The 18,356-nt window shown below is 37.5% G+C and overlaps 2 protein-coding genes and 1 long non-coding RNA gene across 14 annotated transcripts in view; 1 reads left to right on the top strand and 2 right to left on the bottom strand.

Moving 5' to 3' along the window:
* The window catches only part of LOC128988979 (ATP-binding cassette sub-family C member 5-like), a 72,144-nt gene extending 68,452 nt beyond the window's left edge, over positions 1-3,692 (top strand). For 7 of the 11 annotated variants that reach the window (XM_054410805.1, XM_054410806.1, XM_054410808.1 and 4 more), the window contains 2 exons: positions 1,284-1,448; positions 2,857-3,692. In XM_054410805.1, the coding sequence (XP_054266780.1) occupies positions 1,284-1,448; positions 2,857-2,949 (258 nt within the window). In that variant the 3' untranslated portion in view covers positions 2,950-3,692. The remainder of the gene's footprint in view (positions 1-1,283; positions 1,449-2,856) is intronic. The other 4 variants (XM_054410812.1, XM_054410813.1, XM_054410811.1 and 1 more) reach the window with 2 other exon arrangements.
* A 2,814-nt stretch (positions 3,693-6,506) lies between these two features.
* Positions 6,507-11,465, bottom strand: LOC128988614 (uncharacterized). The gene is made up of 2 exons (XR_008490409.1): positions 11,355-11,465; positions 6,507-9,923 (listed from the first exon to the last, which is right to left on the bottom strand). It is a non-coding gene; the product is annotated as an uncharacterized LOC128988614 (long non-coding RNA).
* Positions 11,466-12,851: 1,386 nt separating this feature from the next.
* LOC128988612 (protein GDAP2 homolog) overlaps positions 12,852-18,356 on the bottom strand; it is a 75,790-nt gene continuing 70,285 nt past the window's right edge. For both annotated transcript variants that reach the window (XM_054410065.1, XM_054410064.1), the window contains 4 exons: positions 17,723-17,876; positions 14,487-14,626; positions 14,045-14,102; positions 12,852-13,034 (listed from right to left, as the gene is read on the bottom strand). In XM_054410065.1, coding sequence (XP_054266040.1) covers positions 12,867-13,034; positions 14,045-14,102; positions 14,487-14,626; positions 17,723-17,876 — 520 coding nt within the window. In that variant the 3' untranslated portion in view covers positions 12,852-12,866. The remainder of the gene's footprint in view (positions 13,035-14,044; positions 14,103-14,486; positions 14,627-17,722; positions 17,877-18,356) is intronic.

The following is an 18,356-nucleotide window of genomic DNA, read 5'->3' as shown; positions in this document are numbered from 1 at the left end:
GCCATCAAATTAGGGTGACTTGCCCAGTGAATGATGGCTGCCTATGAATGAACGTTTCACTCTATATCATCTATACTAGGAGTTAAATTAAGACAGGAGTGAAAAAAAAACTAGTTTAGAAAAATGATATTACTCTATTCTTCATATTTAACTATCAGTCATTAATTATTGTTAATTATTTCTGTTTATTTTTATGATTTAACTTGGACATGTTTTCAATTTTCGTTTTTAGCTTCTGCCACTATAAGAACTCCGCAGGTAAGGCATATTTCATTATTTTGTGGAAAAAAAGCTGTTGAAATGGTGATTTATTTGGCTAATACTTAATATTAAGAGTATATATTAATCTAAAACTATCTGTTTTCATACGTAGGCCAAAAAAATTAGTTTTTATTCGAGCAGTCACATACTGGAACAGATTCCTTAGCTAAACCAGTGAATGACGACCCGGTCATTTTTACTGGGTTTGGACTCTAATTTACACATAATTTGCCTCCAGGATTGATTTAATGACTTAAAATGAGGTTACTAACCTGTCGTCAATCAGTCCTATATTGTCGTTGATGACAATAGTTTCGGGGTTAAAACCCCATTTTCAAATCTTCTCTTCAGTCGTCATATGTCAAACATATCCTCTTGCACAAGCCGTTGTCAAAATTCAAAATTACTTCATACATACGCATAACACATACGAAAACGTTTATAATACAAAACCATGTACATTCGCGTGAGGCCAGCCAAGGACAAAACCCGACTGGCAGTCGTGTAATAAAATATAACCAGCTGTTCCCTTAATTAATAGTGCAGATTCAAAAGTATTCTTGTGATCAAATGGTAACAATTATTTTCTCCATAAGGATAACATGGGAACTTTAAAAGCCATTGGGGCAGAGGCCTGATGAAATTTCTTGAAAACGCTTCTTATTGCACACCTAGAGGTTGAGTGGAACCTACATGCCAATTCCTGACTTTTTATGGCTTTTAGTTTTTGAGATATAGTAATCAGTGAGTGATTATTTGACTTTTATAAGTATAGAAGATTAACAAAGTGCTGATTCCTCTCTAAAATGCTATAGAAAAGCGTAAAGTATTATTCCAATAAAAGCTTAAACAAATTAAATGTGAGATGTCAAACTGCTAAATTTGACTACCACTGGTGTAAACTGTAAACCATGCATCTGAGGCAACTGTGCGTAATTTAACCCAAATATGAATTAAGGCTGAAGGGAGTGTGTTTCACGTATTGAGAGCCAGGACCATATTAACACATTATTCTGCCATAGATCCTGATTCTGGATGAAGCAACAGCTGCAGTAGACCCAGACACTGAGGCTGCCATACACAGAGTGATACAGGATGAGTTCAGGGACTGTACTGTGCTGACCATTGCACACAGGATATCTACTGTGCTGGGCTGTGATAGAGTGTTGGTAATGGAGCAGGGCGAGGTTAGTCTTATACAATTACATAGAAAAGCAGCTATTTTTGCACTGATCATGTCACTCAATTTGCAGCAATTGTTTTTACTTTCCTACACTCAAGTCTTTCAATTTAAAATCACAAAGCAGAAAGCATGAATAGCCAGGAGAGGTAGTCTTCAGGTTTGCCAATTCAGTCTTGTATCCAAATGTAGTGCAAGTCTTACTAATTTTCAAACTGTTTTTGAAGGTTTGTATTCAATAATTATCTGCAATAGAAATTAAGGAAATCATCATAAACTTTATTATTATTATTTTGGTTTTGAAAACTTATCATACTATCTTATTCTAAGCCCTAGTCGTAGTCTAATGCACAATCTAATCAACAATCAGTCACTAACTTTCACTGTAAAGACAGTGGAATCAGACTGGACTTTGTGAATAAAAAGATGTGAAATTGCTGTTGCAACTTGAAACTAATTCCAGTGTTTTACTTACATTAGTCAACGAGGTAGTGTTGCACAAAGTCCAATGATATAAGTCAGTGTCACAACGTCCACAATATAATTTTTGAGCTGTCTCACGACGTCTAATGTAAGCTTTTCAACTGCTACACAACGTCCAAATCTCATCATGTCCAAAATTACAGTAACTGCAAGAAACATAGAGTCTTTCTACAAGCTTTGAACGTCATGGGATTGGTTGTCGTGCAACAGCTCACTTTATACTCTTAAAACCTTAGCAGTAGCACCACATGCAAAAAACTGTTGCCAGTTGCACAATGTCCATTAGCTCAGCGCTGTTGCACACCGTCTAAAGCTCCTGCATATGGAGCCAGGTTAGATTAGGTTAAGTTATGTTAAGTTAAGACAGGTTAGGCTAAGTTAGTATGTACTACGATAAAACAGTAGGCCCTACTCACAGTGTGCAGGCTCTGGATGTCGTGGGACAGCGCTGAGCTATTGGATGCCGTGGAACTGGCAGCGGCTTTGGACGTAGTGCAACTGCTACTTTTTTAAGAGTGTAAAGTGCGCTGTTTCATGACGACCAATCTCATGACGTCCAGAGCTTGTAGAAAGACTATGTTTATTGCAGATACTGTACTTTTGGATATGATGAGATTCGGACATTGCGCAGCAGTCGCACAGTTTATATTGGACATCGTTAGACAGCTCAAGAATTATATTTTGGACGTCCAGGCCCTTGGACGTTGTGCAATGCATCTGTCAATGACACATTAGATTATTGAATGTGACTATCAAGTGATGCATTATTGAGTGTCAACTGTATATTTAAAATTATTATACTTTCCAATATGCTACCTATTTGTAACATTTTTTTATAGGAACATGAAAAAAGTAATTTTTGTTTCTCTTCTATCAATGAACAACAAATATTGTTTACAATTCCTTATTAATGGTTCATTTATTTGTAACAGGTAGCAGAGCTGGACAAGCCGTCCAAGTTGTTGGATTCACCTCAGTCCAAGTTGTCACAGCTGATGGCTGCCACCAAAGAGACAAACAGCTGATTGTGACAAAATACAATCAGCTGTTTAGTAACTCATGAGACTGCACCTAATTCAGCCTTTTACTATCAGACTGAGCGTTTTTTGTAGGACAAATTTTACTATAAACTTTTTAGTTATTGTTCATCCTTCTTTTTAGGTTCACCCCAAATGATTGTCATCATTAGATTTAATTTTATTGACTTGTAGATAACTTTTATGATTACCCATAAGAGTTGACAATTTTAAAATTTTTAATGCAAAATTTTAACAATTTTCAGAAAAAATATGGCCTAAAATATGGTCTAATCCTAGTTAGTGCTGATTCCTTGATGTTGTGAGATTGAAATATCCCACCTGGTAATGTTCGTGTAGGGCAATCATTCACTGTATGACTCATTCAGCTCATGACTAGTCTTGAGAACTGTTTCCACTAGAATTTATTTTTTCTTCTTTGAGTAATCTTTGGGAAGGCCCTTTCTATTTGTACAAAGTTCACACGTTTGTATTTTTTATTGACAACACTTATTTGTATTAATCAACAAAATTTTATTTACTTAGCCATGCACTCATAAGAAAACATTTTTTTAATAATGTTTTAGTACTCCTTTGTTATTTTTCTTATTTAGTAAAATTTAGATGAAAAATTGTAGCTATGTTGTTAATGCTAATATTTCATATCATTTAGTTACTTATATAACTTGAAAATAAAAACTATGTATTAATATTATATAAGTCTTAATTGTATTATAGATATTTGTACAGTATTATTTCCTATTTGACAGTATATTTTATGTTAGAGAGTTCAATGTTATGCTTTTATATACATTTTGATTTCATAAACACTAAAAATAAAATTGAAATAAATTACATTTTACAGATAGGCTATATATTTTTTTATTACCAAGCGAAATAACCCAGATTCTGCTTAACCAAACATAACAATTTAATAATGGTATTTTTTTATCCAAAAAAACTAAATGTGTAAATATTTGTATTTTTACTTGCAACAGTTATAAGTAAATTCAACCTGCGTGTTGTTACATAGAAAGTGACACACTAATAAAAAAAACAAACAACTCATGCCTGTTTTATGAAATCTGGTAGTTAATTTGTTTGTTATATTTTGTATAGTTTTATTAATTTACTATCTCTTGTCTTCCACAGACTTATTAGTTGTAGAACTAAGCCTTATAACAATTAGTGCTTTGCTTACCATTTATGTTTAGGACTGAATGTGTACAGTATCATACAAAGATTTATATTAAAATAATTAGATTTACAATATTTTACTTAAAAACTATTTAAAATAAATAATACATTTTCATATGTGTGTTTTTGTTTCTATTTGATTAATCGTAAATTTACTAGTTGGTTATAACGAACATTATCATCATATCCACTAAAGGTTAATAAATTTATTTATTTCTTATACAAAAAAACACAGTATACAATCGTGGTAATTGTTGTGAAATTCAAACCGGTCACTTTTTTGAATAGTTTGACCAGTTACAGAGTAAAGGCACACTGAACACGGGAAGCGGGAGCGACACAATTTAATTCTTGGAAGTTTCCATGCAGGACTCTAATACAATAGCCATATATGACAGGGAACACACCAATACGAATCGCTCACGTGGGATTGCGTCATGTGATCGTTTTGCAGCGTAAACAGAAAAAGAACCGTACAGATGACAGTCACTAATCTCACAACAGGTGTTTTAAAATCCATTTTTTGCCCTTGAGCTGTGATAATAATTAAAATAGGTATTTAACCTTTGTCAGCCCAAACTATTGTAACTTGAGTTATGGCCTTTTCGGCATTATAATACCATCGTCAGACGTGGAAAATTCAGCTGAAGTAGCGTCGTCATAGTCGAAACCCACAACACAAACAACATTTTACAATTAATGAAAATAAAACAAATAACAGGCCTGCCGCACACACGGTACTGGTTGACATTGCTGCGATCTGAACTGGATGCCGACTAGAGGTTAATCCTGCATAGTTCTTTGCGTAGTGGCGTTATTACTACAGCTGACACATCAGTTCACAACAAACACTTAGGGTATAAGTCTACAAATTCGGTAAAATTAATTGCTGCCCGAGGGTCCTGCAGGCAGCAGCGCATTAATTCCATCCCCAATGGGTTAAAAGAGCAGACATTTGTCACATACAACTAATCTCTATACAACAATCTCTCTCTCTCTCTCTCTCTCGACCTAGAGCTCGGTGACAGACCCTTGCTCACTGATAACTTGGTCACTTCCCTCATCTTTTGGATTATCAAGACCAGAGCGGAGCTAATATCATTAAATTATCAACCTTGGATGCAGAATAAATAGTAGTTTACGCAACGATTGCGTTAAGTGAGTCTTTACGACACGAGTAGAAAATTTAAGGCACGAGCCTTGGCGAGTGCCTTAAAAACTTCTACGAGTGTCGTAAAGACTATTAACGCGAGTTGCGTACACTGACTACTTTACCTACGACCGTTTTTTAATTACTATCAATCTGGATTTAATTACTAACAATCACTAATGATAACTTTTTAGAGAGGTTATGTTTTCGTGTATTGTCATTGCCACTGAAAGTGATGCAACGACTTGTTGTATAATCAGCTGATTTCCTGTAATTACGTGTTTGTTAAACTTCGTTAAATATTACATTGCTAGCAGCATTCTTACCATAAATAATATTGTATCAGGTACAATTTGGCAAATATTTCATTTATTTTTGGACTTCCACCAACTTAATTAAGAATACGCGAGTATCAACATGAACAAGTCGGATCAACAATTAAATTGGTCAACTGATCAGCTGATTAGTTGACGTTCGAAGCATTACAATTTTAATTCTTTTCTCTCAATACTTGAACCTCATTGGTCCGTTACCTGTGTGGATATGAGAAAACTATGCGGATATGAAATGAAACTATGCGGATATGAAAGTAAACAGCTGTAAAGTGAAACTTTTCAATTCTAAGAACTGGTCTGAAATGGCTACTTTAAAAAACGGTCGTAGGTAAAATTATATTTGCTCTCTTTGCAACAATAGGCAAATTGAGTCAGTGTTTCATTACGTCAGCATGCCCAATTCTAAAATATAAGATATTTTAGGCCAAGAGCACATATTTTGAGAGAAGCTGAATACTTTGATTATTTAAATGGAAGGGATTGGCGGGCTTTAGGTAGTTTTTTTAAAAGATGCTTGGAGTGTAAGATGGAATCTAATACAAGAGTTTAACTTTTATACAACTGAAATAAGCAAGTTAAGCAAGTTATCTCAAAAAAAAATTATTTTATTATTTTATTTTCAGTCTTTTGTCAAGGAGGTAGGCCTACTTTCTATTATTTGTTAACAAACATAAATTAAATAATAATTATAATTTAACAAACATAAATGTGTCAACCAAACAGGTCAACTTTGGAGGTTTGTATCATGGTTTGTTAAGTAACAAGACAAACCTTTAGGGTTATAGCTGGATAAACCACCTGATTTAGACACTTACAACAAAGAATACCAAACAAGTAATCTCTTATTACTAAAAGGATGAGATAGGTTAAAAAACAAGAGAATGTAATTTTCAGGTGAGTTGTATTATAAAGATTCATACAACAACTGGTTTCGCACATTTCATTACTCTAGTGACAAGTATCTGCTTTGAAGGTTGAAAGGAATGTATAAACAAGGGTGTACTAGAGACTAAGGCAGCCTAATCTGTATCACTTGCTGGCTAAAAGAGAACAAACCAGAAATTATCTATTAACATTCTAGTCTGGCTATCACAACAAAACTAAAACAAAGTTTGATTGTGTTTGTTATTTTATTATAAAATTGTATTAAGACTCTTACCAAAACTCCCTTATAGTTAGATTATTAACATGTTTTAGATTGCAGATTTCATAGCTGAGTTCAAGAAATGAAATAAAAGATCAAATCTTTATCTTTAAGTAGTTTAGTTAAACGCAAGCTTTAACTATTGAAACACTCACTACTGCGCAGTAGACACTTCATTCCCAAGTTAAAGTTTTAAAATAAAACATAAAATTAGCTCAATTGAGCCACCAACAGAGTAAGCAGGTGTAATTTAAAGAGTTTCTGTAACACAGACTTGAAAGGGCAACTTATAAATAGGATGTCTATTTATATTAAGTACAGGGTGATTACTGGGAAACGCATGTTTTTGACTTTCGTAGTACATAAGGAATATCGTTCGGTTACGGCCGGAAGTTGTTTAGCTGTGGAGGGGGAAGTGTGCAGTTTCAATTTTTGCCAAGATGTGGGACCTTGAACATCGTACGTTTGTCATGCGTCGATATTACGCAAATGGAGAATTTTAACATTGCACGGCATGGTGCTATCCCTGATCGTAACACGATATTGCGTTGGATACATAATGTTAACTCAATTGGATCTCTGCTTAAGAAGAAACCTCCTAGACTGGCAAGGACAGTTAGTACCCCTGAGACAGTTGAAAGAGTGCGCCTTGCAACAGTTCAGAGTCCTAGCCGCGACGGCAGAGCAGTGACAGTGAATCCACAACGGTACCTAGAAATGTTGGAAGAATATTTCTTGCCGGAACTGTGCCATCAACGTGTTGAGATACGTAATGACGTATGGTTCCAACAAGATGGGGCAACAGTCCATAGGGCTCGCATTAGAATGGAATTCCTTCGCCGAACATTCCCTAAAAGAGTTATCTCACGTTTTGGTGGTGTCACTTGGCCGAGCGCTCACCAGGTCTTAAAATTCCAGATTTCTTTCTATGGGGATTTTCGAAATGTAGAGTTTACATAAACAAACCAAAAACAATACAGGAACTTAAAGAAGCTATTTGCCAGGAAATCAACACCATTCCTAGAGATATGATAACAAAATCCGTAGCAAATTTTTAGGAACACCTTCAACACTGAATCCAAGCAGAATGCGACCTGTAAAATTAACAATGTTCTCTAACCACCACCTTAGAGATGTAATTTTTAAATGCTAAATTGCAAGTAATTTTATTCTGAAATTGCATATTGTGTACACTGTTTTTCCACTTATAAATACATTTTTAGCTCTGAATAACCTGAGTACTCGTTATTTAAAAAACATGCGTTTCTCGGTAATCACCCTATATATGAAGTCAATGATAGAAAAAAGATTTCACAATACTGCTCCTATGTATGTCAGTAGAGGCAATTTACAAATTCTTATCCAAAAACTTGAAGTTTTGGTAAAAGTGTCAATAATCTAATTCATTATATACTAAGACTTAAAATATCATCTGCTAATGGCACAAACAATGCGAACTTTGCCCTGAAATTGCTATTATGTGAAAACATTGTACACAGCCTTATTAATACCATTTGTTAATTTCCTGTTTTGTTTTACTATGGTCAAAAATACTTTTGAAACTAATATTGCTACTTACACTACACCGACTTGGACTGGATTGCCTTCGATTTAGTCAATTCCTACATACTAAATCACACAAAGCGCTAAATTTTAGACTAATCTCAAGGGAGAGCCATCTTTTACCGACAATGCACATACAAGACAAAGTTGTAAATATCGTAAACTGTTCAATCCTAAAGTGGCTCGTCATCTTACATTGAGTGCGATTTCCCTAAAAAGTGCGGTAAACAAAGGGCAAAGTTCTGACAAAAATCGGCCGAAAATCAAGTGAGCAACTACAGACCGGCCGAGGTGGCTGTGACATTGACAGGAAGGCAGAATACCAACACGATAACACCACGTTCCCATCTAAACTCATTTAACAAAATATCCCACTGAAAGTAGCAAAAGATTAAAAATTTAATTTTAACAAAAGCTATGAGAAAAATTTAAGGAGTTACAGTCTTTATTTATTAACTTTAAAAATTCAGTATTACAATAAAACAAACAAAAAAAATAATCACTTCCTTGAGGTTTGAACCTGCACAATTAGTCAGAGCAATGTGCAATAAAAAAATACATAGGTGCAGAATATTGTCTGTTTTAAATGCAATAATTTCAGTTTTCATGTTTAGATTATTGAGAGATTAGATACAGAGACTCCCTTAACTTGATTATTGACAAGTCAATTTCATGTTGAACCTTTGAAAAAATATTGTATTTGAGTAAAAGAATCTAAAATATTTTATCCTGATAAAATGAAGATGGGATAAATAACCAGGTCTACTAAATTGGTCGTTGAACGACAAAGTACGTAAATATTCTTTGGAAATAAACACAAAGCATAGAAAGAGGAACGAAAATCTTGTAGAATGGATTACTAGAAAAACTCTGAAAGTTAAGAGAGCCTTCTGTGAACTGTGAAGTGAAGTAATAAGTCTTAATAGGTACAAGATTAATCTTGAGTAAGTAAACTGTTTTAAAAACTAGTCATATTCAAACGTCTTATTATAAGGTCAAAATGATTAATTAATATTGATCTTCATAAACTATATATTAAAAATAAACATAATTTATATAAACAATTCTCAATTTATAATGTCAGTAAACAATCATATAAACGTTAGAAAAAACTGTACAATATTAATCGAGTTAAAAATATAGTTGCACCATATTTCGGCATATTCGTAATAATCATAACTGGGGTAAAAAACAATAATATATAATATCCCCTAACTACTAAATATAAGTAACTTGTCGTCGCCAACTCAAAAGGAATTATCTTCCTTCCGAATACAGACAGAAGAAGACACGAGGGCAGAGACAGGACATGCGATTGTTTCCCACTTATAAAGAGATTGGAAGAAACTACATTCACACTCGCACTTGCACACGCATCAACAATTTGATAACAATAATATACAAACGTCGTCAAACACAACAGGTAAACAAACAAACAAACGATGATTGAAGAACGAGCGCAGAGTGTAGGCGAAGCGACTCTACGCTGACGTTTGCTGATCGTTGACACAAGCGAATACTGTTGGTAGGTGGCCTAACTGCGGCAGGGTGCCTAGGTCGTGGGCCCAGGGTGGTAGTAGCGGATCCCGTTGATCTGGAAACAAGTGAAAATTATGATATCACATGATTAGTAACATGGTTATACTACATTATCTACTAGTTGTGTATGTTTATACTTTTACTCATGTCATACTCTGTGATGAAGGCAGGGATCTCTAGCTGGTTAGGACTCATCGCCAGGGCCGTCCGAAGGGGGGGGCAACCGGGGCAAGCTGCCCCGGGCGCCGCGGCTGGAGGGGCGCCGCGGCTAAGCGGGCGCCGCGCAGCGGCTACTGGTATCAACGCACAGGTCCCGAAATTTCGGGAAAAAAATATTCCCGATTTTCGGGACGGGATTTAGTTTGATTCTGGAATTCTTCGGGACGGGATTTGATCCGATCATCGGCAATTTTGACGCTTCGCGAGTGAAAATGACGCTGCTATCGCGAGAGATGTTCACAGTAATTCCACGAACGCAGGAGCCGAAGTCATTTCGACGATCGCACCGTGACCGCAAGTCATTTGGACGACCGCGCCGTGACCGTGAGTCATACCGACGATTTCACCGTGACCGCAAGTCATACCGACGATTTCACCGTGACCGCGAGTCATATATACCAACGATTCCGCCATGACCGCGAGTCATACTGACGATTCCACTGTAACCGCGAGTCATACCGACGATCGCGCCATGACCGCGAGTCATACTGACGATTCCACTGTGACCGCGAGTCATACCGATGATAACGCCGTGACCGCGAGTCAAACCGACGATCACGCTGTGACCGCGAGTCATACTGACGATTGCACTGTGACCGCGAGTCATACCGACGATCGCGCCATGACCGCGAGTCATACTGACGATTCCACTGTGACCGCGAGTCATACCGACGATAACGCCGTGACTGCGAGTCATACCGACGATCACGCTGTGACTGCGAGTCATACTGACGATAACGCTGTGACCTCGAGTCATACCGATGATAACGCCGTGACCGCGAGTCATACCGATGATAACACCGTGACCGCGAGTCATACCGACGATCACGCTGTGATCGCGAGACATTTTGACCGCGAGTTACAAGTTTCTATGCCTGTAAATTTTTACCCTTTTTCGCTTTTGATAGATCAGTGCCATAAATGGTAAAATTGATTTTGTTTGTCTTTTTTGGTAACTGCAATACTCAAGACTTTCTTTTTATGCACAGGAAAAATCCCGTCCCGAATTAAAAATTCAATCCCGTCTATCCCTAATTAACATAGTATTAATATATGTGAATGCGACTATTCCTGGGGTGGGGGGGGGGGGGGGGGCGCCACGACCACATTTGCCCCGGGCGCCGCTAACCCTAGGGACGGCCCTGCTCATCGCACTGTACAAGTACTCCACTCCTGGTAGACAGTGAGCCTTCTGTTTGATAGCAGGTCCATACTGCTAGTTCTGACTACACTACAGTATCTACTAGTTGTGTATGTTTCTACTTACACTCATGTCATACTCTGTGATGAAGGCAGGGATCTCTAGCTGGTTAGGACTCATCACACTGTACAAGTACTCCACTCCTGGTAGACAATGAGCCTTCTGTTTGATAGCAGGTCCATACTGCTAGTTCTGACTACACTACAGTATCTACTAGTTGTGTATGTTTCTACTTACACTCATGTCATACTCTGTGATGAAGGCAGGGATCTCTAGCTGGTTAGGACTCATCGCACTGTACAAGTACTCCACTCCTGGTAGACAATGAGCCTTCTGTTTGATAGCAGGTCCATACTGCTAGTTCTGACTACACTACAGTATCTACTAGTTGTGTATGTTTCTACTTACACTCATGTCATACTCTGTGATGAAGGCAGGGATCTCTAGCTGGTTAGGACTCATCACACTGTACAAGTACTCCACTCCTGGTAGACAGTGAACCTTCTGTTTGATAGCAGGTCCACACTGCTAGTCCTGACTACACTACAGTATCTACTAGTTGTGTATGTTTCTACTTACACTCATGTCATACTCTGTGATGAAGGCAGGGATCTCTAGCTGGTTAGGACTCATCACACTGTACAAGTACTCCACTCCTGGTAGACAGTGAACCTTCTGTTTGATAGCAGGTCCACACTGCTAGTCCTGACTACACTACAGTATCTACTAGTTGTGTATGTTTCTACTTACACTCATGTCATACTCTGTGATGAAGGCAGGGATCTCTAGCTGGTTAGGACTCATCACACTGTACAAGTCCACTCCTGGTAGACAGTGAGCCTTCTGTTTGTTAGCAGGTCCATACTGCTAGTCCTGACTACACTACAGTATCTACTAGTTGTGTATGTTTCTACTTACACTCATGTCATACTCTGTGATGAAGGCAGGGATCTCTAGCTGGTTAGGGCTCATCGCACTGTACAAGTACTCCACTCCTGGTAGACAGTGAGCCTTCTGTTTGATAGCAGGTCCACACTGCTAGTCCTGACTACACTACAGTATCTACTAGTTGTGTATGTTTCTACTTACACTCATGTCATACTCTGTGATGAAGGCAGGGATCTCTAGCTGGTTAGGACTCATCGCACTGTACAAGTACTCCACTCCTGGTAGACAGTGAGCCTTCTGTTTGTTAGCAGGTCCATGCTGCTAGTCCTGACTACACTACAGTATCTACTAGTTGTGTATGTTTCTACTTACACTCATGTCATACTCTGTGATGAAGGCAGGGATCTCTAGCTGGTTAGGACTCATCGCACTGTACAAGTACTCCACTCCTGGTAGACAGTGAGCCTTCTGTTTGTTAGCAGATCCATACTGCTAGTCCTGACTACACTACAGTATCTACTAGTTGTGTATGTTTCTACTTACACTCATGTCATACTCTGTGATGAAGGCAGGGATCTCTAGCTGGTTAGGACTCATCGCACTGTACAAGTACTCCACTCCTGGTAGACAGTGAGCCTTCTGTTTGTTAGCAGGTCCATGCTGCTAGTCCTGACTACACTACAGTATCCACTAGTTGTGTATGTTTCTACTTACACTCATGTCATACTCTGTGATGAAGGCAGGGATCTCTAGCTGGTTAGGACTCATCGCACTGTACAAGTACTCCACTCCTGGTAGACAGTGAACCTTCTGTTTGATAGCAGGGGCCATGAATGTGGTGAACCACCATGTCATCATCTGAAAAAAAAAACGTTATCAGTACAATTTACATTTATAAAATTTCACATATACTCTTTCTTAGCTTTTATAGTCCCAGACATGAATTACCATTTCAAAATTTATTAGAACAAGATAGAAGATTGTCAACATTTTTTGTAAGACATAAAATATAAATTTCTATACACATAGGCCATACACACTGCCAATTACAGTAGAACCTCGCTAATCCGACCTCAGTGTATTTTATCGGTGTATTTTACGACTGTTGTTATAATTTATAAGTAGGCTTCTTTTATGTGTTATCTAATGTTTTTATCAACATTCTTCTGTCCTGAAACAGCGTAGCAGTAGCCTATGACTAGCAGTAGCTTATTAGACTTTCTATTGTTCTGTTCTTTATTTTGCTATAAAATGTTTGGAATTTTTTTTGTTTTTAGTAAAAGTTTGAGAAACCTGTGATTTTAAACGTGACAGTTTTTATAACTAAACCAAGGTCAATAACGTAACATAATTATCATGATTGCGCAATAGCCTACTATAATTGTATTTTAAAAATGTAATATGCAAATGACCATATTAAATTCCATTTATAGTATTACTGTAGGCGTTGTTTATGAGTTAGTAATGACTGTTTTATGTCATGTTGGATTAACCGCGGTCTGTTCAAAATACAGTTTTACTATGTCTTTATGTCAATGAACACATTCCTCTGATAATCCGACCTTTTTGCTGTTCCGACCATTCTCCCGGTCCCGTAGGGTACGGATTAGCGAGGTTCTACTGTACATCAATAATTTGTATTTTATAACCATTGGCCCTGTTCTACGCCACCAAGGACAGCTAAAAAATTTGGCCGAGAACACACAAACAAATTAATTTTTCTAGGTACTCTATTTGAGTCCAAATTGCACCAATTGAGTTTATCATGAAACACAATGTTTAATTGTGATGACAAGAAACACAACGCTATTTTCAATTGAATATACAACTAATTGTCTACTGTAATTATAAATTATTCCAATTTTTACCTTAGTCCAAATAAATGTTGGGTGAATAATATAAAATGCCTTCAAATTCTTTTTGTACCTGCAAACAAAAAAAATAACTGAATTATAGACATGATAAAACTCACGATTTCCGTAATAATGCTTCCACAATAAACATTCAATATATATTTATAAATTTACTTAAATGTGAATAACAGTGGCAGTAAGTCTGTTACATCTCACATCGTTGGCATGGTAGGGTTAATTTTCAGCCTTGGTGCAAATGACCATCTCCACAGCAGTACATTAGATGAAACTATAAGGAAGTAGGTTCAATGAATTATTAAAAGTATAGACAACAAAACCTGTCAATATTGTATGAGATGTAGCCTAATGTAAATCCTAGTAAGCTGCAACTTTAGACACCATTTTGCAACATGTGCAACTGTTACAATGACTATAGATGGCAGTAAGTAGTACTAACTTGTAAGGCAGGATGCTGTAGACCTCCCTCAGCCAGGCAAAGGAGGGGTAGTTGGAGTTGCCAGTGAGGGTGTGGAAATAAGCGATGACATAATCTCCCTTGACCAGGGGGTCCAGCAGGTATATCAGATACAGCAAGGCCTGCCAACATAACATGCACTCTTTAGTAATATTAATCTAGGCGAATGTAATTAAATGTATGTCTGTATGCCTGTTCTTAAGTACAGTAATGCATTTACTGAACCATTCATCTGATCACCATAAAACTAAAGGAAACTGTCCTAAACATGCCTGAGAGGGATGTTTGTCTTTTTGTCGTCAGGGCCGCGTTAAGGGTCAGTGGCGCCCTGGGCAAACCCAAAAGCAGCGCCCCCCCTTATATATATATATAAAACTATAAAGGTTTTGACCACAGCAGTGTAGGGAGGGGAAGAGGGAAGGGGGGTTGACTCATCAGTTCGCCGAAATTCACAGTAGGTGGTTTGGGGGTTGGGGTGAGTGCAATGAACTTGACAGTAGTTGCTATGCGAATGCCTCTTGCCCTGCGCCAATAGCTTAATGCACTACGCAGTTATTTGATTACTGTTCAGTACAGTACAGTGTGCAGTTCATTGCATTACACACGTATTGAAAGGGATTCTACTAAGGGAGTATGTTTTTTCCATGGTTCTACTATAGGCCTATGCATCTATATATTTAAACATTAGCGTGTTTTTTTACCAGTTTTGTTTTGGGAGGGAGTTTTAAATTCCGTATCAGTGGAAATACTGGTACATTTCACTTTCTTTAAAACTGCTTCTTGAGTTTGTTTTCTTTGAACCAACTGCTTGCAACTCTCGGCTCCACTAGGTTTTTTTGCATTTTCCACTGTTTATAGGCCTACTTGTATCAACACTTCTATATTTATTTATTACTGGTTCACTAACTGCAGTGTGAGTGTCAACACTGACTAGTGACTGTCACAGTTTAGGTTGTGTTGTGACTGATTTGACTACTGAGGAGTACTGTACTGGACTGGCGCCACACGGTAGTTGGTGGTTGTGACTTGTGGGGATGGGGGTGGGACTGGGAGGGAGAGGAGGGGCACGTCAACCGGATGCCTGTAGACTACTGCTAGCCTACGTGATATTCCCGTAATTTGCTGACGTCACCCAAATCGCAAACAAAAAATCAGCTGATGTATTGCCATATAAGTATATATTTGTTTTGATTTGATTGTTATTGTTTTTATAATTTTTCTCAATGAGCGCGTTCTGGGAACATGTACCGGTGCACCGGTGCAAAAAATGTGACGTTCTGGGAGACCGGTGAGTTAACCTAGCAGACAGCTATTTCCTCTTTTTCCTCCACCGGTGCAAGATTTATGCACCGGAGAAATTGTACGGTGCATAATACACCGGCGGCCTCTGATTGGTCAGTTTCTTTGACAACAGCTTGCAGCCACGGCAAGATGGCGGGTCCACCGAATAATGTTCATTAGTTTTATAGGTTATGTTGCGTAATGAGTGAAAATTTGTTCAATGAGGGGGTTATATTACGTAATAAATAATAATTTTCAATTTTATTCCGTGAGGGCAAGTTTGTTTGTTTGATTTAAATATTATAAAGCAAATAGTAGGTGAATGTGTAAATTATAATCCGATGTGTACCGTAAACCGGTGAATAACCGTTCCGGGGTACCAAGACTCTTGCCCCGGGCGGTACCGGTGAATAAGTCACCGGTTAATCTGCACCGGTGCACCGGTACATGTTCCCAGAACGCGCTCAATGGTAAAATGGTGTTTGCAATCTGAGTGACGCCAGCATATGACGGGAATAGCACACCTATGTATTTTCCTTCCACCATGCAGGGCTCCCTGCCTCTGATTCTGATAGTATAGTGAGTGGGCCCAGTTCACACTGCTGCCTGCCTTTCCCTGACTACACGAGGTAGGCCTATAGCCTGAAGGTCGAGTATTTTCAATTTTGTTGTATTTATTTACTTTTGCAATAAGGGAAAATCACTTAACTACAAGTTGAAATCACCCATTCTATTTTTGAAATCCCGGCTGATAAAACCCTATTCTTACTAGTGCGGGCGGTGGTTCAGGGCGCCCCTCGGGCACCCCCCAACCACCGGCGCCCCTGGGCATATGCCCAGTCTGCCCGTTTATAAAAGTGGGCCTGTTTGTCGTTTCAATTCCAACTTAAGATCACATAATATTCTATTCTGGAGGGATTTCTTTCAAAATTTAAAGGTTATCATTAAAAATGTATTAAATCATTAAAAGAAAAAACCCGCTGAAATATTTTCCATATATTTCTCAACAATACATAATAGTAGAGTATTTGGACCATGGTGTTTGTGTGAGGAACTGTATCTAAACCATTTGAAGTTGTCATCACACAATTCTAGGGAGATTCTAACAGCAATGAATGGCTGCACTCTTGTAGTTGGAGTTGAAATGAAACACAAAGGAAATTACAAGAAAAACAATTTTGGAGGGGAATCAATCTGAGGGGTGTGAGTAGCTGAGGGCGTGGCGGAAACATTGCCTGACTGAAACACATCTATCTATCTATCTGGATCAATGATATGTCCACTGACCAGCTGAATAGCTTAACAAATACACTAAACTGACTGACTGATCTCTTACGAAATAGTTGAGAGATATTGTTACATTTTAGGTCTTAATGGTCAAATATGGGGAAGACCAATTTTTACTGCATGTTAAAACAAACATAGATTTAGATGTTTGTACCAGACACCAAATTTCATATACTGTAATAGGACCTTACACTTTTGTTTCCTTGTTTTTGCTTTACCTATCTAATCTACTAACCTACACAAAATATATCATTGCAAATAAATATTATTTAAACAACTATCTTTATTATATACTTTGCCTGACATCCTCAAGTATTATACATATATGACTTTGAACGGATGGTGTTTTTCAACTCTATGGACTTCAAATTAAAAGTCTATCGGTCCCGGGTATAGGTCTTACCATGAGACCTACGGTAATAGCTTATTTCTTACATGGGAAATTTATACAACTCACACATACAAATCTTAAACAAATAAATCATTGATTAATTTACCTGTGTTTGTTTTTGATCAAAAACTAAAAAAATTAGACTGACTTGAACCAATTATATGCACGGCTTTCATAAATTGTGAAGAAATAAAATACATTTAACAACCTAATGTGTTGGTAATACAAGAATTGCTAAACAATCTCAAGTATTCCTTACCTTGTCAAGATTTATTTCCTTAAAGCGGAACCACTTCCCTACAAAGACAATGACCGGTCTTCCTAATCTGTCATGGCCGCTCTGGTACAAACATCCGATACCTGACACCTCAGATAGGTCTTCTGTCTTAGCCCTCCTTAGCAGTCGCTCATATCTGTAACAACAACTTTCTTTAGTGAACTTAGCAATAGCAAAACAGACCTACTCAAAACTACATATTTTTAACTTTTTAAATTTTAAAGCAATCATCACAAATAGCTGCCAAAGTGAAGCACAACTTTGAGGTAACTGAGGGGTATGTCAGTATGAGGTGTTGCAAACTGTGTGGCATACCTTTCCGTACAGTCTTCCTAAGAATACAGACAGGAGGCGCAATTCAAATAGAATCTCTATATTACCTTTAAACATATTAATATAATTAACATTGTCAATAGTTCTTATATCAATTATAAAATGTATTACAATATGAATCTAACATAAGATAACATGGCTTGATTTACAGTGCTTGTTTAGACATAATATACCTGTATTTGAATGTTTTAAAGCATCAGGAATCATTGAATTCTATTCCTGAGCTCACCCCCCCCCCCCCTTAGTCAACAGAGAACATCTTCAAAAAGTCTATAAACTAAAT

The sequence above is a fragment of the Macrosteles quadrilineatus genome, unplaced genomic scaffold (genome assembly GCF_028750875.1).
Source record: "Macrosteles quadrilineatus isolate MER2022 unplaced genomic scaffold, UCM_ALF_1.0 Scaffold_3__2_contigs__length_128488019, whole genome shotgun sequence".
Classification (NCBI taxonomy): Eukaryota; Metazoa; Arthropoda; class Insecta; order Hemiptera; family Cicadellidae; genus Macrosteles; species Macrosteles quadrilineatus.
This window is presented reverse-complemented; position numbering and strand designations above follow the sequence as displayed.